Raw genomic sequence first — 23,145 nt, 5'->3', positions numbered from 1 at the left:
CTCTATATAAATCTATTCTATATCTGTCTATATAAATCTGTTCTATATCTGTCTATATAAATCTATTCTATACCTGTCTATATAAATTTATTCTATATCTCTCTATATAAATCTATTCTATATCTGTCTATATAAATCTATTCTATATCTCTCTATATAAATCTATTCTATATCTGTCTATATAAATCTATTCTATACCTGTCTATATAAATCTATTCTATATCTCTCTATATAAATCTATTCTATATCTGTCTATATAAATCTATTCTATATCTGTCTATATAAATCTATTCTATATCTCTCTATATAAATCTATTCTATACCTGTCTATATAAATCTATTCTATATCTGTCTATATAAATCTATTCTATATCTCTCCATATAAATATATTCAATACCTGTCTATATAAATCTATTCTATATCTGTCTATATAAATCTATTCTATATCTCTCTATATAAATCTATTCTATATCTCTCTATATAAATCTATTCTATACCTGTCTATATAAATCTATTCTATATCTGTCTATATAAATCTATTCTATATCTGTCTATATAAATCTATTCTATATCTCGCTATATAAATCTATTCTATACCTGTCTAAATAAATCTATTCTATATCTGTCTATATAAATCTATTCTATATCTGTCTATATAAATCTATTCTATATCTCTCTATATAAATCTATTCTATATCTCTCTATATAAATCTATTCTATATCTGTCTATATAAATCTATTCTATATCTCTCTATATAAATCTATTCTATATCTCTCTATATAAATCTATTCTATATCTCTCTATATAAATCTATTCTATATCTGTCTATATAAATCTATTCTATATCTCTCTATATAAATCTATTCTATATCTCTCTATATAAATCTATTCTATATCTCTCTATATAAACCTATTCTATATCTCTCTATATCAATCTATTCTATATCTCTCTATATAAATCTATTCTATATCTGTCTATATAAATCTATTCTATATCTCTCTATATAAACCTATTCTATATCTCTCTATATAAATCTATTCTATATCTCTCTATATAAATCTATTCTATATCTCTCTATATAAATCTATTCTATATCTGTCTATATAAACCTATTCTATATCTCTCTATATAAATCTATTCTATATCTCTCTATATAAATCTATTCTATATCTCTCTATATAAATCTATTCTATATCTCTCTATATAAATCTATTCTATATCTGTCTATATAAATCTATTCTATATCTCTCTATATAAATCTATTCTATATCTCTCTATATAAATCTATTCTATATCTGTCTATATAAATCTATTCTATATCTGTCTATATAAACCTATTCTATATCTCTCTATATAAATCTATTCTATATCTCTCTATATAAATCTATTCTATATCTGTCTATATAAATCTATTCTATACCTGTCTATATAAATCTATTCTATATCTGTCTATATAAATCTATTCTATATCTCTCTATATAAATCTATTCTATATCTGTCTATATAAATCTATTCTATATCTGTCTATATAAATCTATTCTATACCTGTCTATATAAATTTATTCTATATCTCTCTATATAAATCTATTCTATATCTGTCTATATAAATCTATTCTATATCTGTCTATATAAATCTATTCTATACCTGTCTATATAAATTTATTCTATATCTCTCTATATAAATCTATTCTATATCTGTCTATATAAATCTATTCTATATCTCTCTATATAAATCTATTCTATATCTGTCTATATAAATCTATTCTATACCTGTCTATATAAATCTATTCTATATCTCTCTATATAAATCTATTCTATATCTGTCTATATAAATCTATTCTATATCTGTCTATATAAATCTATTCTATATCTCTCTATATAAATCTATTCTATACCTGTCCATATAAATCTATTCTATATCTGTCTATATAAATCTATTCTATATCTCTCTATATAAATCTATTCTATACCTGTCTATATAAATCTATTCTATATCTGTCTATATAAATCTATTCTATATCTCTCTATATAAATCTATTCTATATCTCTCTATATAAATCTATTCTATACCTGTCTATAGAAATCTATTCTATATCTGTCTATATAAATCTATTCTATATCTGTCTATATAAATCTATTCTATATCTGTCTATATAAATCTATTCTATACATGTCTATATAAATCTATTCTATATCTGTCTATATAAATCTATTCTATATCTGTCTGTATAAATCTATTCTATATCTGTCTATATAAATCTATTCTATATCTGTCTATATAAATCTATTCTATACCTGTCTATATAAATCTATTCTATATCTCTCTATATAAATCTATTCTATATCTGTCTATATAAATCTATTCTATATCTCTCTATATAAATCTATTCTATATCTGTCTATATAAATCTATTCTATACCTGTCTATATAAATCTATTCTATATCTCTCTATATAAATCTATTCTATATCTGTCTATATAAATCTATTCTATATCTGTCTATATAAATCTATTCTATATCTCTCTATATAAATCTATTCTATACCTGTCTATATAAATCTATTCTATATCTGTCTATATAAATCTATTCTATATCTCTCTATATAAATCTATTCTATACCTGTCTATATAAATCTATTCTATATCTGTCTATATAAATCTATTCTATATCTCTCTATATAAATCTATTCTATATCTCTCTATATAAATCTATTCTATACCTGTCTATATAAATCTATTCTATATCTGTCTATATAAATCTATTCTATATCTGTCTATATAAATCTATTCTATATCTGTCTATATAAATCTATTCTATACATGTCTATATAAATCTATTCTATATCTGTCTATATAAATCTATTCTATATCTGTCTGTATAAATCTATTCTATATCTGTCTATATAAATCTATTCTATATCTCTCTATATAAATCTATTCTATATCTCTCTATATAAATCTATTCTATATCTCTCTATATAAATCTATTCTATATATCTCTATATAAATCTATTCTATATCTCTCTATATAAATCTATTCTATATCTGTCTATATAAATCTATTCTATATCTCTCTATATAAATCTATTCTATATCTCTCTATATAAATCTATTCTATATCTCTCTATATAAACCTATTCTATACCTGTCTATATAAATCTATTCTATATCTCTCTATATAAATCTATTCTATATCTGTCTATATAAATCTATTCTATATCTCTCTATATAAACCTATTCTATATCTCTCTATATAAATCTATTCTATATCTCTCTATATAAATCTATTGTATATCTCTCTATATAAATCTATTCTATATCTCTCTATATAAATCTATTCTATATCTCTCTATATAAATCTATTCTTTATCTCTCTATATAAATATATTCTATATCTGTCTATATAAATCTATTCTATATCTGTCTATATAAATATATTCTTTTTCTCTCTCTATAAATCTATTCTATACCTGTCTATATAAATTTATTCTATATCTCTCTATATAAATCTATTCTATATCTGTCTATATAAATCTATTCTATATCTCTCTATATAAATCTATTCTATATCTGTCTATATAAATCTATTCTATACCTGTCTATATAAATCTATTCTATATCTCTCTATATAAATCTATTCTATATCTGTCTATATAAATCTATTCTATATCTCTCTATATAAATCTATTCTATATCTCTCTATATAAATCTATTCTATACCTGTCTATATAAATCTATTCTATATCTGTCTATATAAATCTATTCTATATCTGTCTATATAAATCTATTCTATATCTGTCTATATAAATCTATTCTATACATGTCTATATAAATCTATTCTATATCTGTCTATATAAATCTATTCTATATCTGTCTGTATAAATCTATTCTATATCTGTCTATATAAATCTATTCTATATCTCTCTATATAAATCTATTCTATATCTCTCTATATAAATCTATTCTATATCTCTCTATATAAATCTATTCTATATCTCTCTATATAAATCTATTCTATATCTCTCTATATAAATCTATTCTATATCTGTCTATATAAATCTATTCTATATCTCTCTATATAAATCTATTCTATATCTCTCTATATAAATCTATTCTATATCTCTCTATATAAACCTATTCTATACCTGTCTATATAAATCTATTCTATATCTCTCTATATAAATCTATTCTATATCTGTCTATATAAATCTATTCTATATCTCTCTATATAAACCTATTCTATATCTCTCTATATAAATCTATTCTATATCTCTCTATATAAATCTATTGTATATCTCTCTATATAAATCTATTCTATATCTCTCTATATAAATCTATTCTATATCTCTCTATATAAATCTATTCTATATCTCTCTATATAAATATATTCTATATCTCTCTATATAAATCTATTCTATATCTGTCTATATAAATATATTCTTTTTCTCTCTCTATAAATCTATTCTATATCTCTCTATATAAATCTATTCTATATCTCTCTATATAAATCTATTCTATATCTCTCTATATAAATCTATTCTATATCTCTCTATATAAATCTATTCTATATCTCTCTATATAAATCTATTCTATATCTCTCTATATAAATCTATTCTATATCTCTCTATATGAATCTATTCTATATCTGTCTATATAAATCTATTCTCTCTCTCTATATAAATCTATTCTATATCTGTCTATATAAATCTATTCTATATCTGTCTATATAAATCTATTCTATATCTCTCTATATAAATCTATTCTATACCTGTCTATATAAACCTATTCTATATCTGTCTATATAAATCTATTCTATACCTGTCTATATAAATCTATTCTATATCTCTCTGTATAAATCTATTCTATATCTCTCTATATAAATCTATTCTATACCTGTCTATATAAATCTATTCTATATCTCTCTATATAAATCTATTCTATATCTGTCTATATAAATCTATTCTATATCTCTCTATATAAATCTATTCTATATCTGCCTCTATAAATCTATTTCACCACAACCAATCAGAACTCAAGAACTACAAGACTGAGTGAAAAAAATACAGGAACTGAACCAATTAAACTGCTCAAAATATTTCTTGAGGTTTGTTTCTCAGTCGACATTTTTTCCCCTCAGTCTCCCGGCTAAACCCCGATAAAAATATAATTTCAAATATAAGTAACATGTGAAAACATGAAAAATTACAAAAATATTTTCACTTGTCTATAAAAATTGCCGAGTGCAGGTATTAAATGTCCCCCCGAGGCCTGGGGTTTGTGTTTCTGTCTCACTAGACCTGTCACCGTGGGTTCCTGATACACCATGAACAGTGTCACAGGAAACCCTCAAGTTTATGTGCAAAAGGTTTGGGACATGTCCATCATGTCACACTGTCACTCTGTCACACAGTCACACTGTCACACAATCACACTGTCACACATTCAAGTTTCTGTGTCACACTTAAAATACAAACTATAAGAGCAGAGGGAAGGAGCCAGTCATTTCCAATACACAGAGAAGCTTCCTGAGCAGCAGGAAATACCTGCTCATTAACATGACTTAAAATGACAATCTGACCCCTAATTGACCTCAGGACATGTTCTGGGCCTAGGGGACGTACAGCAATAACACCTTGTGGCCTTAAAGCAAAACAGAAGGTTAGACATTGATGCACTTTATTAGTAGCCTACTACGTTGTGCAATACATGACTAACACTCCTGTATATAAGACAATGTACTATCCAACTTTTCGGGGGCTTTGACACAGAAGATTAAGTCGAGTAACAAAAATACGGGTTGCTGCAATACTGTTGTTCTACCACTACATCTGGTGATAACGTGAAAATCCTAACACTATATTTATAGTGAGACAATGTGGAAAACAAGAACATCCCTGCTTCACTGACTGGCCAGAGCAACCTTTTCGAGCAAGATGGTTGATCTGGTGCAAATTAGTACCCAGTTGTGGGCAGTTTTGAGATGTGGACTTGAGGCTACCAGGACCTGGATCGAAATTGCCTTTCATTTGGGACCATTGTAGCCTCCAGAGGGGGCAGACTTTCATCCAATCAGTCCAGGCTGGTTTCAGACCGAGGTTGCAGAGGTCAAAGGATGGTGTTCCAATCTTCGAAATCACCTGGTCCCTTCAAACCTGCCACATCCACTGAAAATATAATGAAGCAGTCGCAGATTTTAAAAACTCTTCTTTCAACTTTTCAGTGTGGCCTATTGACCACCAGACCCAATCTGATGGGTTTTCCCAGTTCTGAGCAGGGCTGGTGGTTGTAATTTTCTCCACTGGGATGGAGCATTCTATCTGAGGGAGATCACCCTTCCCCACGCTGTACACTTCCTCTCGTCCTTAGTGCTGGCGAGCACTCCACTGAAGCATTAGAGCTCTGGATCACCCTGTCCTCCCAATAGGTTGTAGATCTTCTTGGATCTCCTGGGGTTAAGATCACTCCCACCCCTCTTAAACATTGCTTTGTGCCACAAGGATGTTCCCGTGTTCTGAGGTGGTTATCAGATTCTTTCCCCTCTATTCTCCATCTCCCCCTCTTATCCCTCACCCTAAGCACTGCATCCTGATCTACCTTGTCTTCTTTCCTCGTTTCACCCTCGGCCTATCCTAAGCTGTGAGCCTCACCCAAGGGTTCTCACTTCAAAAACTAAAAGACAGTGTGGGGATCACAGGGCTGAAAGGATGAGCATCTTAGGCCAGGGGAAATTGAGTTAAATTTTTGTTACGATTAAAAGTTTGTCTTCCCGTTGAGTTTTTTGCACCCAAATAAAAGCCTGTTGTGCATCACTAACTAGCCGCCATTGACCGTCTGTCTCGCAGTGCGCAACGGAGCCACTATTCCCGAAGAGCAGGCGGAATGCTGAGGGGAAGAAGAAGAAGAATTTCATTGCAGTTCTGCCTCAGTCTAGCGGGAAAGTCCACACCAAGTGTTTCTGCGTCGAGGACGACACAAAGTCAAAGGTGAGCCAGGATAGATCGCCCGCGAGTTTTCCGATAGGTGCTGCCAGCTGGTGGGGTACCCTGCCCAACGCATAACGGGACAAATTACAGCCAGTGTCCCAATCTATTGTACTCCCCAATCCGCGTGTCAGGGGCAGCTTAACAAACGATGCCAACCTTTACACGACTTCACTCTGCTCAGATTTGCAGCCCCGACAGTGCTTTCTGAGCTTAATTCTCCATGAAACAAAGTGCTTCTTAGCCTGATCGTTCACAATCGAGCTGAGATAATGGTGACATTATTGGATGGCAGTGTGGAGATTTTTCCAAGTATTACTCTTGTTTTGGCATTTGAGACAATTATTCTGCAAAGTCCCAGTGAAAATATCAAAATATTTTGTTCTGCGGCAACATGTGTGAAAAGTTCTCGAACTCTCTGAGTGTGTGTGATATTTAAGGTGTCAGCCCTGGCTCAGTGGTAGCACTCTTAACTCTGAGTCAGAAGGTCGTGGGTCCAAGCCCAACTCCAGAGACTTGGGCGCATAACCTAGGCTGACACTCCCAGTGCAGTACTGAGGGAGTGCTGCGCTGTTCGAGGTGCCGTCTTTCTGAAGAGACATTGTTTAACATGGAATCTGTGATCGGTAGGGCCCGGGGGGGGGTGGGGGTGGGTACGGACCCGAGCTCAGAAGAGGGAAGGTGAACAGGTCGTTCCAATTACTGCATGGGGAGTGTGTGAAACAAACTGTATGGGGAGAAGGCAGAGGAGGATAGTGCTGGAAGAATCTAGAGGGAGCTGGATAGTCTCTCGGAGAAGTGGTTGTGGGATGTGAAAGATTAGGGCGGAGATTGCGAGCCTCCGGTGCAGGTGCGGCATCTCATTAGACACGAGCGTGAGTCGGGGAGAGGGGTCTGGCATTGTATTCCAACTCTGTGCTCGCTTCTGGCAAGGCTCATGCACATAACAGTGCGGCATATTTTGAACATCAGGCCCAGCCAGATGTGGTCCATGTGTTTCCATTGGTCCTGGTGAAGAAGACGCTGATAAACAGAACCAGTCCTTTCCATTTATAATTTTTTTCCTGGTGAATTCTGTTAATAAACCCTTTGTCTGGATCAATTCCTCTTCCGACCTCGACCCTGAGCCGAAAGGTGAAAGTTCAGCTCTGGGCTGGCTGCCTGTTGGAACCTGTTTTATTTTTTTGGCTTGCTCCTGTGATTCAGACCTTGGTGAATTTCCAAGCCCTTGCTAATGCCTCTTTCTTACAGATTCCCTGGGAATGGGCCACATTTCTGCTGGTGCTCACAATCAACCCACTGCTTTATGGGAGGAGGCAGGAGAGGGGGATATAGGTGCAGCCATGTGCACTGCTGCACGGAGATCAGGATTCAGAATTCAACTCTAGGCCAGTTCTGGTGTCTGTCTCCTGTGACCCTGGTTTGAATCAATCCACAGTAAGATGGGGGTGAAGTTAAGAAAGAACTTGCATTTATATCGCGCATTTCATGACCTCAGGACGTCCCAAAGTGCTTTACAGCCGAAGAAGTACTTTTGAAGTGTAGTCACTGTTGTAATATAGGGAAATGCAACAGCCGATTTTGCACAGCAAGATCCCACCAACAGCTTTGAGGTAAATGACCAGATAATCTTTTTTAGTGAAGTTGGTGGAGGAATAAATATTGACCAAGAGAATCTTCAAGTCATGCCATGGGATCTTTTACGTCCACCTGAGGGCAGATGGGGTCTTGGTTCAACGTCTCGTCCAGCACTGGAGTGTCGGCCTGGATTGTGTGCGCAAGTCTCTGGAGTGAGACTTAAGCCCACAACCTTCTGACTCAGAGGCGAGAGAGTTACCAACTGATCCAAGGCCGACACTTAATTACCACCAACCATTGGCTAGACTTTGTGTCTCCCTTGAACAATCACCCATTTCCCCAATAATGTTTGAACCATTTCTCTGTGAATATGTTGATGGTGGCGGAGCCAAACCCTTAGACAGGCTGTCGATATGGATCTGCTGTGTGTCAGCTTCGCTCAATTGGTGGTGCTCTCACCTCTGGGTTAGAAGGTTGGAAACTTGAGCACATAACCTGGGCTGACACACCAGTGTCGCACTGAGGGAGAGCTACCAGATCTGTCCCTCAAGGTGAGCCATTAAACTGAGGCCCCACCTGCCCATTCCAGTGGGCATTAAAGATTCTGTGATTCTATTCAGAGAGGAGCCGGACGATCGCTCAGAGTTCTGACCAACATTTCTCCCTCAACCAACACCAGCAGAAGCCGATCAACTGGTCAGTCATCTCATTGGCCTTTGTGGGATCTTGCTGTGTGCAAAATGGCTGGCTTTTCTGAGAGACCTGATCAATCCAAATCTTTCTTTCTGAAGTCAATACCTCTGTCAAACACAAAAGGACAATCATTCTAAATATCTCTCCAACACTTTGGGAAGATTTGTTTATTGGCAAAATGTGACCAGAGTTCAACAATTGAAACTAGAAGCTCCGCCAATTGTTCAGCAGATTACAGCAACCCATAATATGATACCGAGCCATACCGAAAGGTCTCAGGTTCACTCTCTACTTTGTGCTGAGTTAGCTGATGTCAGTTGTTAGGGGACTAAAATTGGCCTCAGTACCTCCAGGGAAAGAGGGGAATAGTCCAACTCCTAATCGGAACATAGAAACAGGAGGAGGCCATTCAGCCCCTCAAGCCTGTTACCCCATTCAATTAGGTCATGGCTGCTCTGTACCTTAACTCCATTTACCTGCCTCAGGATCACGATCCAGTGACTTGCTGGAAAGTGTGAGGGTGTGGATGTTGGTGAGGACACCATGGTGATTGGCTGGGATGTCCTTTTTTAAAATTCATTCATGGGATGTGGACGTCGCTGGCAAGGCCAGCATTTATTGCCCATCCCTAATTGCCCTTGAGAAGGTGGTGGTGAGCCGCCTTCTTGAACCACTGCAGTCCCTGTGGTGAAGGTAACCGACCTTTTTGGTTATATGTCTTCATGACCCTTAATGACCAGGTTGTCATGCGAACAATGGCCACTTGGGGAGCTGTGGGCTGCAGCTCACATTGAGGTGTATCCCAGCTCGTGTCAATGACTTTAGAAGGGGAGGGAAGTAAATTGGAAAAGGGGGTAAAGGAAATGAGACAGTCCGATCGCACACAGTGCTGGTGGAGCAGGTTTCTGTGTCAACTTGTGGTAAAACACAGGTTTAGACTTCAAGTTTCTCCATTCAGTCAGTCCTGAATCTCCTGGACTTTCTCACAGGAAGGAAGGAGGAAAAGACAAGAGGGGTGAATCATCCCAGACTGTCCTTGTGCACCTTGAAGAACCTGCTCTCAGGACAGAGTGGGAGCAGGTTGACAATGGGTCCTGTTCCCTAAGGATGCTGCTTGGCTGATGCTGGGCTCGAGTTGCCAACTGTGATTGGACGTACTCCTGGAGGGTTCATCACATGATTCTCCCGCCTCCAATCGCCCAGCCCTGTGCTCCTGCCATTGGTCACCCAACACGTCCCTCATCCGAATGCCCCCCACCCGCCCTCCCGCCATTGGTCACCCAACACGTCCATCATCCGAATGCCCCCCACCCGCCCTCCCGCCATTGGTCACCCAACACGTCCATCATCCGAATGCCCCCCACCCGCCCTCCCGCCATTGGTCACCCAACACGTCCATCATCCGAATGCCCCCCACCCGCCCTCCCGCCATTGGTCGCCCAATGCGTCTATCCTCGCGATGCCCCCCTTCAATTGGAAACTGAACAGATTCTTCGTTACGCGATTGGATGATTCTTGACTGTCAGTCAATCAGCCTTTTATCCTATCCCAAATATTTTTATAACTAATAAACAAAAGTGGTCAAAGAAAATAAAAGATTACAAATTTTCTGGTGCCCCGATGATTTTTCTCTCAGAATTGCTCGCAGCAGTGCCCGGGAGATTAATCTTTAATTCTTGGAGACTCCAGAACAATCCTGGAGGGTTGGCAACCCTGTGCTGGGGACAGCGGCAGCGAGGGAAACATGTTTAATTAGGAAATATAATAGGTACTCGACTGAAAAAACTGGTTCCCCCAGTGATTCTAAATTAAGGCCCATCAAACTCTCCCAGGGAAGGTACAGCACGGGTTAGATACAGAGTAAAGCTCCCTCTACACTGTCCCATCAAACACTCCCAGGGCAGGTACAGCATGGGTTAGAAACAGAGTAAAGCTCCCTCTACACTGTCCCATTAAACACTCCCAGGGCAGGTACAGCATGGGTTAGAAACAGAGTAAAGCTCCCTCTACAATGTCCCATTAAACACTCCCAGGGCAGGTACAGCATGGGTTAGAAACAGAGTAAAGCTCCCTCTACACTGTCCCATTAAACACTCCCAGGGCAGGTACAGCACGGGTTAGATACAGAGTAAAGCTCCCTCTACACTGTCCCATCAAACACTCCCAGGGAAGGTACAGCACGGGTTAGATACAGAGTAAAGCTCCCTCTACCCTGTCCCATCAAACACTCCCAGGGCAGGTACAGGACGGGTTAGATACAGAGTAAAGCTCCCTCTACACTGTCCCATCAAACACTCCCAGGGCAGGTACAGCACGGGTTAGATACAGAGTAAAGCTCCCTCTACACTGTCCCATCAAACACTCCCAGGGCAGGTACAGCACGGGTTAGATACAGAGTAAAGCTCCCTCTACACTGTCCCATCAAACACTCCCAGGGCAGGTACAGCATGGGTTAGAAACAGAGTAAAGCTCCCTCTACACTGTCCCATTAAACACTCCCAGGGCAGGTACAGCATGGGTTAGAAACAGAGTAAAGCTCCCTCTACACTGTCCCATTAAACACTCCCAGGGCAGGTACAGCATGGGTTAGAAACAGAGTAAAGCTCCCTCTACAATGTCCCATCAAACACTCCCAGGGCAGGTACAGCACGGGTTAGATACAGAGTAAAGCTCCCTCTACACTGTCCCATCAAACTCTCCCAGGGCAGGTACAGCACGGGTTAGATACAGAGTAAAGCTCCCTCTACCCTGTCCCATCAAACACTCCCAGGGAAGGTACAGCACAAGTTAGATGGAGAGTAAAGTTCCCACCACACTGTCCCATGAAACACTCCGAGGGCAGGTACAGCACGGGTTGGATACAGAGTAACGCTCCCTCTACACTGTCCCATGAAACACTCCGAGGGCAGGTACAGCACGGGTTAGATACAGAGTAACGCTCCCTCTACACTGAACAAGTGTTAAGGAACAGCAAGAACCAGCGAGACAAACAGAGAGTGAAAAAGAGAGAGACACGCAGAGCAAAAAAGAAAGAGAGGGTGACAGACAGAAAGTGAGACACATAGAGAGAGAGAGACAGAAATATATACATAGAGAGAGAGAGGCAGTGCTGCCAGATAAGCAGATAGAAGAAGACCGTGACTGTTGGGGGTTAATTGTAATGAGAGCTGGAAATGCCGTTAAGGGGATGAAGTGAACAGGAGGAGGCAGACTGCAGTCCCTGCTGTTCACACATTGGCTCTGGGCTCGAGGAAGAGCCAGAAAGTAATTGTAACCTCGATCGTTCAACATCTGTGATTAATTGAGGCATTAAGCTCATCTGGTAATGAGGTGGAAGGAGCAGTGCGTGGCAATACTTCCGGTAAACATACGAGAAGCGAATGGGGGATGCAGTTCCTGCCGAGTAATTAAAGATCTTCCCCCCAGTACAGCTTTATAATGTCTTAAACTAGAAGCTCCCCACCCTCATGAGAATCCCTACGTGGTCAGTTTTCGGTAAAATATTAAGATGCCTATGTGGCAAAGAAGCAGAATGCAAAATGGTTAGAAAGGGTTAATTAGTTAGTAACTGAGATTGGTACAGGTGGCCTGGCCTCCTGCTGGGCCATATGTTTGCGTAGTCAGCAGGTTTGCATTGTCTTATCAATGTAGAGTCTTTGATGTGATTCAAGGACTGGTCTGAATGTCTCCATGTTTATGGCAGATCAATATAGGTAACGAGCTTAGCCAAAGTTGAAAGACATTCCAGGTTGGGAGATAAGGAACAGAAGGGACAGGGAAGAACATTCCAAGTTGGAAGGTGAGGAAGTATCCCCTTCGATGTCTAACAGCAGCATGATCAGCACATGGACGATTTATGATTGGCCGGAAATAATGTAACCTCGCATGGCAACCTATGCCCGGCTTATGATTGGTGTTGACCCTCGTTAAGTATGTTCCAACCCTATTGATTTGTATAAAAACGTGTGGATTTCTGTATGTTTTTGTTCTTGCTCAGCCAGCATAGAGGGTCTCTATCAGGAGTCCAAATCAATGCTGCAGACTAAGAACCCTGCTATTAAAGTTGTGCTGAACTTTAAAATGTATTCGACTTCAGTTTTTACTGAACCAGACTGAGGGGAAAGAATCCGGATCGTCACTCACAGCTGGCCGTGCCTTTTGCTTCCTAAGGCCTGCTGTTTCTGTGTCAGCCTTTAACTCCCAGCATGCCCCACTGCTGCTCTGAAACACCTGAATTTGACTGAAGAAGTGTCACGAGCAAAACAAGGAACAACCAACACTGGAACTCAAATAAAGCAGTTCCGGAAACATTTGGCAGATCAGCCAGAGAGAAGCATGGCGGTGTAGCCTGCCCCCGACCTCCTGGTCCGAGAGGGTCCTGGGGGCAGGCTGGGGTCTCCAGAGTTTAACTGCCCTTCCAGGATGTTGAGGTGGAATCGGAAGCTTCTGGCCGACCGCAGAGGCCTGACATGCAGCTGCAGGCCTTAGTTTCCTCGGCCTACCATTGGCAGTCGGCCCTGTCCGGGAGTCCAGCCTGTACCATGTGATGTCCTTGTCACAATGATATCTTCAGGCTTCTCCCCCTCCCCAAATCAGAGATGTGCTTTCTTCTCTCCTCCTCAACTCCCACTAATGCACAGAATTCCTCCCCTCTCCCAGAAAGAATCACTTTGACCTTTCTGTACGTGGGGAAATGGCTCGGATTCACTTGGCTTTCAGTCAGGTGGCAGGGAGATGGTGAGGAACCCCAGAACAAGGGGCACAGTCTTAAAATTAGATCTAGGCCTTTCAGCAGGGAAATCAGGAAGCACTTCTTCGCACAAAGGGGAGTGGAAATCTGGAACTCACTCCCCCCAAAAGGCTGTGGATGCTGGGGGTCAGTTGGAGCTTTCAAGACTGAGATCGATAGATTTTTGTTGGCTGAGGGTATTGAGGGATATGGAGCAAAGGTGGGTAAATGGAGTTGAGGTGCAGATCAGCCATGATCTAATTCAGTGGCTTGAGGGGCTGAATGGCCTCCTCCTATTCCGAAGTTCCCTGTGTAAATGATTGCAGGGTACAAACCTGCACCTTACCACACAAGTGATGCCACACAGCACTGCATCAAAGTGTACTCGCAAAGGCCCAGCTTGCCAGCAACAACACTTGCTGGCAAGCTGGGCCCGTCTTTGGTGAAGATTCGTGTGTCCAAGAAAGAAACTGATTCTGAGGAGTAGTCCATGGTGAGCTTGATGGTGGGATGGAACTTGTTAACATCACGATAACATCAACAAGTTCCATCCCACCATCAAGCTCACCATGGACTACTCCTCAGAATCGGTTTCTTTCTTGGACACACGAATCTCCATCAAAGATGGGCACCTCAGCACCTCACTCTACTGCAAGCCCACGGACAACCTCACGATGCTCCACTTTGGTCAAAGAGGCCATCCCCTATGGACAGGCCCTGCGAATACACAGGGTCTGCTCAGACGAGGAGGAACGCGATGGACACCTACAGACGCTGAAAGACGCCCTAGTAAGAACGGGATATGACACTCGACTCATCGATCGACAGTTCCGACGGGCCACAGCAAAAAATCGCATAGACCTCCTCAGGAGACTAACACGGGACGCAACCAACAGAGTACCCTTCGTCGTCCAGTACTTCCCCGGAGCGGAGAAACTACGCCATGTTCTCCGCAGCCTTCAATATGTCATCAATGACGACGAACACCTCGCTATGGCCATCCCCACGCCTCCACTACTCGCCTTTAAACAGCCACCCAACCTCAAACAGACTATCGTTCGCAGCAAATTACCCAGCTTTCAGGAGAACAGCGTCCACGACACCACACAACCCTGCCACGGCAACCTCTGCAAGACATGCCAGATCATCGACACAGATACCACCATCACACGAGAGGACACCACCCACCAGGTGCATGGTTCATACTCCTGTGACTCGGCCAACGTTGTCTACCTCATACGTTGCAGGAAAGGATGCCCCAGAGCATGGTACATTGGCGAGACCATGCAGACGCTGCGACAACGGATGAACGGACACCGCGCAACAATCGCCAAACAGGAGGGTTCCCTCCTAGTCGGGGAACACTTCAGCAGTCATGGACATTCATCCACCGACCTTCGGGTAAGCGTACTCCAAGGCGGCCTTCGAGACACATGACAATGCAAAATCGTCGAGCAGAAATTGATAGCCAAGTTCCACACCCATGAGGACGGCCTCAACCGGGATCTTGGGTTCATGTCACGCTACACGTTACCCCACCAGCGAACAAATGTTATCTGTTTTTAATATAACGGGTCAGTTGCTGTCTTTTCTATGTTTCTACCTCTCTATCTCTGTTTTTTTTTGTTTGTTGTTTTTTTTTGGTGATTTGTATATTCTGAGACCCGGCAGGTAACACCTGTCTGTCTGCACACTGATTGCCTTGGCAACGGGCAGTTGAAAAAACTGTCTGTAATCACCAAGCATTGTTCTGTGAATTATAAATGCGATTTCATTTCGAGGATTTCATTTCCACATCGTTCACCTGAGGAAGGAGGTAGCCTCCGAAAGCTTGTGAATTTAAAATAAAATTGCTGGACTATAACTTGGTGTTGTAAAATTGTTTACAATTGTCAACCCCAGTCCATCACCGGCATCTCCACATCATATCTGATATAGAGGTGAGAATGCTACCCACTTAGCCACAGTCAACACTGAAGTAAATCAGCAGGAGTGGGCATGTGGTTCGCAAACTGCGTGAGATTGGTATTCGCACACACCAGCACAGACTGATGGAGGGTGGTTGTACCACAGTGACACACTGACGCAGTGCACGAGTATGGTCTGGGAGGTGCAGTGACGGGCGCCCCAGTGCCTGAGGAGTTCCTCCCTTTCTTCAGGAGTGTGTTTGTATCTTTTGGTGACGAATGGGCTCACTTGAAGGACTTTCAAACTGTTCATGGGTGTCCAGGTAAATGTCAGGCGTCCATGTTGATGAAACGATTAGGCCGCAGACCCCAGGTATTGAATCGACGGCTAAGAGTTGTGACTTTGCTGCAATCAATCGAAACTGAAAGGTAATTTTCTATATTTTTTTCTTTGCAGGTTGGTAAAGCTGGGCAACATGGAGAGAACGAGGATGAGGTGAGTCTTTTTTGATTTGAAGGCCCTGTGTTGTTTAATTGATGAGAGAGGATAGGCCTGAGGGGCCTTGTGACCGTCTCCTGTTCCTCAGAGTTCTTTAGGTTGTCACTAGTTACCCTGCACTACCTCAGACCGGGCAGTTGAGAACAATTTCGATTTACCAGGCAATCTCCGACCCTGCCCCGAAACAAATCCCTGCAGCAGTGATTTGTTTTTCTCAATTTGTTTCTTATATTGCACAGGCACCTCATTGAGTAATGCAGCCAGTAACATAACCTGCTCAGTTGCAGAAAATGCAGCTTCGAGGTGAGGGAAGTTTTGAAGATTACCAAAGGAAATTCAGAAATTCACTGCAGTTGAATCCAGACTCGACTATTCCAATGCTTTCCTGGCCCGTCTCCCATCTTCCACCTTCTGTAAACTTGAGCTCATCCAAATCTCTGCTAAGTGAGGCGAACCAACCCCACTTTGAGGCCATTATCACTTCATTAACGCCAGGCAAAGGCAGCGAAAATCGAGCCCCACATACTTCGTGTTAGTGTGAAACTGAAATCACTTCACACTGACACTAAACCTGTCGTGTAACTCCACCCTTAAACATGATGAACATCATTACGGTCTCTCCATGCGTCAGATATCTTCAATAGATATTCACGTGATCTCGATTGTTTTTGCAAAGGAACAATTTGGCCTCAGTGGAAGTATGTGTTTGTTGAGTTGATTGTTATCGGGTTATCAGGGCAAAGGGTTTAAACTAGTAAGTTGGGTGAAGGGCTCAACAAAGTAGACCAAAAAGAAAAGAGATTAACAGAAAGATCAATGAAGAAGAGGAATGCTGTGAAGGATAGGCTTAACTAATATGTACAAATGGCAGAAACATTCATTTCAAGATGGATTGACAAAGACTCAGGAACGTGGCTATCCCCCAGCGATAGAGGCGAGCACGACTGGAGTAATTCTGTGATCCCGCACTCCTGGTAAGGAGCTGTGCCCACAGGGGAGGCCGGACAGAGAATCAGAGGTGCAACATTGGAGCTTTAGCACTGACCAAAGCTCCCAGTGTAAGTGTAGAATTACCCCTTTCTCGTACAGTCTACAGGTGGTTACAGCCTATCCTTGGTATGACCGGGACAGTACTTCCCGATTTATCTCCTCTTCTCTCCAACCTTGATATCCTACACCAGACTTTTTTTTATTCGTTCACGGGATGTGGGTGTCGCTGGCAAGGCCGGCGTTTATTGCCCATCCCTAATTGCCCTTGAGAAGGTGGTGGTAAGCCGCCTTCTGGAACCGCTGTAGTCCGTGTGGTGAAGGTTCTCCCACAGTGCTGTTAGGAAGGGAGTTCCAGGATTTTGATCCAGCGACGATGAAGGAACGGCGATATATTTCCAAGTCGGGATGGTGTGTGACTTGGAGGGGAACGTGCAGGTGGTGTTGTTCCCATGTACCTGCTGCTCTTGTCCTTCTAGGTGGTAGAGGTCGCAGGTTTGGGAGGTGCTGTTGAAGAAGCCTTGGCGAGTTGCTGCAGTGCATCCTGTGGATGGTACACACTGCAGCCACTGTGCGCCGGTGGTGAAGGGAGTGAATGTTTAGGGTAGTGGATGGGGTTCCAATCAAGCGGGCTGCTTTGTCCTGAATGGTGTCGAGCTTCTTGAGTGTTGTTGGAGCTGCACTCATCCAGGCAAGTGGAGAGTATTCCATCACACTCCTGACTTGTGCCTTGTAGATGGTGGAAAGGCTTTGGGGAGTCAGGAGGTGAGTCACTCGCCACAGAATACCCAGCCTCTGACCTGCTCTTGTAGCCACATATTTATGTGGCTGGTCCAGTTATGTTTCTGGTCACTGGTGACCCCAAGGATGTTGATTATGTGGGATTCGGCGATGGTAATGCCGTTGAATGTCAAGGGGAGGTGGTCAGAATCTCTCTTGTTGGAGATAGTCATTTCCTGGCACTTTTCTGGCGCGAACATTACTTGCCACTTATGAGCCCAAGCCTGGATGTTGTCCAGGTCTTGCTGCATGCGGGCTCGGACTGCTTCATTATCTGAGGGATTGCGAATGGAACTGAGCACTGTGCAGTCATCAGCGAACATCCCCATTTCTGACCTTATGATGGAGGGAAGGTCATTGATGAAGCAGCTGAAGATGGTTGGGCCTAGGACACTGCTCTGAGGAACTCCTTCAGCAATGCCCTGGGGCTGAGATGATTGGCCTCCAACAACCACTGCCATCTTCCTTTGTGCTAGGTATGACTCCAGCCACTGGAGAGTTTTCCCCCTGATTCCCATTGATTTCAATTTTACTCGGGCTCTTTGCTGCCTTGATGTCAAGGGCAGTCACTCTCAACTCACCTCTGCCGAGTCATATTGTTTATCCAACATCCAGTCTTGGATTAGCTACATGACTTGTACTTTGGCTATCACTTGAGGGCAGTTGGGTTTTGTAGAATGGGGATCTGATGTAGTTCAGCCAAAATGGACAAACATTTACAGTGTCAAACTGACTGAACTCAGTCACGGGTGTGGGAGGTGCTATCGTAGAAGCCTTGGCGAGTTGCTGCAACGCATCCTATGGATGGTACACACTGCAGCCACGGTGCACCTGTGGTGAAGGGAGTGAATGTTTAGGTTGGTGCGTGGAGTGACAATCAAGCAGGCTGCTTTGTCCTGGATGGTGTTGGGCTTCTTGAGTGTTGTTGGAGCTGTACTCATCCAGGCAAATGGAGAGTATTCCATCACACTCCTAACTTGTGCCTTGTAGATGGTGGAAAGGCTTTGGGGAGTCAGGAGATGAGTCACTCGCCGCAGAATACCCAGCCTCTGACCTGCTCTTGTAGCCACAGTATTTATGTGGCTGGTCCAGTTAAGTTTCTGGTCAATGGTGACCCCAGGTTGTTGATGTGGGGGATTTGATGATGGTAATGCGTTGAATGTCAAGGGGAGGTGGTTAGACGCTCTCTTGTTGGAGATGGTCATTGCCTGGCACTTGTCTGGTGCGAATGTTACTTGCCACTTATGAGCCCAAGCCTGGATGTTGTCCAGGTCTTGCTGCATGTGTGCTCGGACTGCTTCATTATCTGAGGGGTTGCGAATGGAACTGAACACTGTGCAATCATCAGCAAACATCCCCATTTCTGACCTTATGATGGAGGGAAGGTCATTGATGAAGCAGTTGAAGATGGTTGGGCCTAGGACACTGCCCTGAGGAACTCCTGCAGCAATGTCCTGGGGCTGAGAAGATTGGCCTCCAACAACCACTACCATCTTCCTTTGTGCTAGGTATGACTCCAGCCACTGGAGAGTTTTCCCCCTGATTCCCATTGATTTCAATTTTACTAGGGCTCCTTGGTGCCACACTCGGAAAATGCTGCCTTGATGTCAAGGGCAGTCACTCTCACCTCACCTTTGGAATTTAGCTCTTTTGTCCAAGGCTGTAATGAGGTCTGGGGCCGAGTGGGCATACTCTTGGCTCTTTAACTGGAAGATTCCTGGACAGATCCGAGACAGATTTTGATTGATAAATATCTCTGGAGTGGATCCCTGATCAATGGATCTGCTTATCCTATTTATTCCGAGTCACTTGCTCCAGTAATTGATTTGCAATCCTTCTTTAAGACAGCAAGTTTTTTTTCCTCTCTGTCTGTTAAAAGACAAGACACTTATAAGCATTGCTTTGATTGATGGAGTGGACCTGCATCACTGATTGGATGGAGTGACATTAATATTTTGAACCTTAAGCTGGATGGGGCCCGAGAGGGACAAAAACAGTAACAACTGGCCTTAACGTGAGGTCATCGTCAAGTTGTTCCAATAACACTTACTGTTGACACAGAGGTTGTCATGGAGAATTCATTTCAATGACTACATTTCAAACCTTGTTTTGGTTTTATTTTCATAACAAGCATTTTGATCGACGATTCTCTGTCCAGACCTGTAGCTCCTGTAGATCCAGCCTCCTGATGTCTCTGATAGTGATTGGTGCTGTCAGTGGGGTTGTTACTGAACTTAACTCGTTTCCATCCAGTGGCTTCCAACTGGAACTCACAGTCACCCATTTTACGTCCTGAACGTAAGTGAGTCGACTGAGTTTAATGAGAGCAAAATACTGCTGATGCTGGGAATCTGAAATAGAAACAGAAAATGCTGGAAATACTCAGCAAGTTCGGCACAAATCAGATTGATTTTAACCCTTTCTTATCTCTCTCAGTTTTCTTTGTACAATTTTGATCATTGCTTCCCTGGATTTTTCTTCTCTCCTTCTACGCTTCGAATAAATACGCACTCTTTCTCTCCCCTACATCCTCGCTGTGTTCAAAGGAAGACACATCACATCATCTCCTAACCGGGCAGGTGGGGAGTTAAAATTGTCCAGGTGACTTACCCACTAATGTCCCGTGTGGCTCCCACCATCTTTTGTTTAACCTGCTCTAATGGGCGGGCGGCAAGGGCACTGCCTGAAGCCGGCGGGGTGGGTCCTTCTTTAAATATGCAGATCGGGCTCCGAGGTTGTCATCAGGCCCCGACCGTGACCTTCACTCCAACCTGGGTGGGGAAACCGCTGCGGCTTTTCCCGCCAGGTAAAGTCAAGTGGGAAAAGGATCGGGAGCACAAAAGGCCACTCAAGGTAAGTTTTTTTATTTGTCTTTATAGGGCCAGGTGTCTTCCTCCAGGTTTAGGCCTCCCCTGCCCCAGACTCCCCTCCCCTTCCCCCTACACAGAACCCCGGTCCCAACACATGTACCTGAGTGCCGGCAGTCGGACAGGGGCTGCCCAAATTCTCGCAGGCTGGCAGCCACTTCTTGCCCACTTGCCAGCCGCTCTGGGTGGGAAGTCAGCAGGCGAGGTATTAATGAGGCCCAGTGGTTAAAATTGCCATCAGCTCGTTCTGCTACGGGCTGGCGGGAAACTAACTGACAGACAAAGAATAATTTACAATTGGCACAAAGTGCTCGTGAGAACTTAAATTTCAGCAGGAAGAAAAACAGAAGAAAGGAATGAAAATAAATGTTTGAGAAATGGCTGAAATTCTCTTCCCTGAACATGAGTGTGCCCTGCCTAGGCCCTTCCATGTACTTACCGCTGTGTAGTGACCCTGTGTGTCCATTTCACATGGATGGGATTTGCATCTAATGCCCTGCACTTCCAAACATTGGGAAATGAAGAGCACGATATCCCACACCCTGCTGATTTTTTCAAAATTCAGAAACCCAGGTGAAGAGCCAAGGCTCAAAGATCAGGACACCACCAAGGGTGAAAGGAGCAGGAGAGGAGAGGAGATCAATCAAAGATTAGTGACACCAAGCTTGGGTTTTTGAATCTCCCAATTGTAGGAGAAAGAGAAGATTGAGGGAGGTGGGGAGTTCCACAAGTTTTGAGATCTTGAAGGGGGAAATGAACTCAAGTAGATGACGTTCCAGTGAGTCCCGATTCCCACACAGTGAAGATACAGGTTCGAGCTTGAGTGTCTACAATGTTATATTTGGAGCTGAAGGTAATAAATAAGGAAAGTTCAGAGTATCATTAACTGTAGTAGTATACATTGCTAAGGTTACAACAGAGAGGTCGGAGGTTATAGATGAAAGAGTGATTGCCTACTAGGAGGTGAGGATTTTCTTGCATCCTGTCCAGGGGTGTAAGAGAGACATTAGCAGAGTCTCCCAGATCTGGGAGCAGGAGTCAAGTCTCAGATTGGCCTTTAGAGAGTTAACACTTGACAATATTGTCACAAAAGAGAAAACCAAGCTTCTTGGAGATAGAAAGCAACCAACCAGGACTGAGTAATGGGGATTACTTCTGGCAACTGTCTTGGTCAGGGACATTGCACAGTTCAGGGAGCACCTCAGCTACACGGAGGGACACAATCATTTAATCGAGAGGATGGATGGCTTTAGCTTGCATGAGCTGCACTTTTTCTTCACTGAATTTATCAGCTGCCAGTAACCAGTCATTGAAAGTAATGCCCACCTTTTCATCTTGTGACAATTTGATTGGTATAGCATTGGGTCTAAGCTTGGAAAGACATAAGAGAGGGTCCGATCTGGCCAAGTTTTGTCACCTGACACTGCAAATGTTCACCCAGTTCAGTTGGTTTGACGCTGTAAACGTTGGCCGAATTCAATCAGTTTGACACTGTAAATGTTGGCCGAGTTCAGTCGGTTGGACACTGTAAATGTGAGTCCAGTTTGGTCACCTGACACTGTAAATTTTGGTCACCTGACACTGTAAATGTTAGTCCAGTTTGGTCACCTGACACTGTAAATGTTGGCCGAGTTCAATCGGTTTGACACTGTAAATGTTGGCCGAGTTCAATCGGTTTGACACTGTAAATGTTGGCCGAGTTCAATCGGTTTGACACTGTAAATGTTGGCCGAGTTCAGTCGGTTTGACACTGTAAATGTTGGCCGAGTTCAGTCGGTTTGACACTGTAAATGTTGGCCGAGTTCAGTCGGTTTGACACTGTAAATGTTGGCCGAGTTCAATCGGTTTGACACTGTAAATGTTGGCCGAGTTCAGTCGGTTTGACACTGTAAATGTTGGTCCAATTTGGCTGAACTACATCAGATCCCCATTCTACAAAACCCAACTGCCCTCAAGTGATAGCCAAAGTACAAGTCATGGAGCTGATCCAAGACTGGATGTTGAATAAACAGTCTGACATGGCAAAGGTGAGGTGAGAGTGACTGCCCTTGACATCAAGGCCGCAAGGAGCCCGAGTAAAATTGAAGTCAGTGGGAATCAGGGGGAAAACTTTCCAGTGGCT

General features: G+C 42.1%; 1 protein-coding gene across 5 annotated transcripts in view; it reads left to right on the top strand.

Moving 5' to 3' along the window:
• col16a1 (collagen, type XVI, alpha 1) overlaps positions 1 to 23,145 on the top strand; it is a 410,059-nt gene that overhangs the window by 150,715 nt on the left and 236,199 nt on the right. For all 5 annotated transcript variants that reach the window (XM_068006392.1, XM_068006393.1, XM_068006394.1 and 2 more), the window contains exons 8-9: positions 6,846 to 6,986; positions 16,348 to 16,386. In XM_068006392.1, coding sequence (XP_067862493.1) covers positions 6,846 to 6,986; positions 16,348 to 16,386 — 180 coding nt within the window. The remainder of the gene's footprint in view (positions 1 to 6,845; positions 6,987 to 16,347; positions 16,387 to 23,145) is intronic.

The sequence above is a fragment of the Heptranchias perlo genome, chromosome 26, assembly GCF_035084215.1.
Source record: "Heptranchias perlo isolate sHepPer1 chromosome 26, sHepPer1.hap1, whole genome shotgun sequence".
In the NCBI taxonomy this organism is placed as follows: domain Eukaryota; kingdom Metazoa; phylum Chordata; class Chondrichthyes; order Hexanchiformes; family Hexanchidae; genus Heptranchias; species Heptranchias perlo.
Note: the sequence above shows the minus strand (reverse complement) of the source record. Positions and strands in the feature narration are given on the sequence as shown.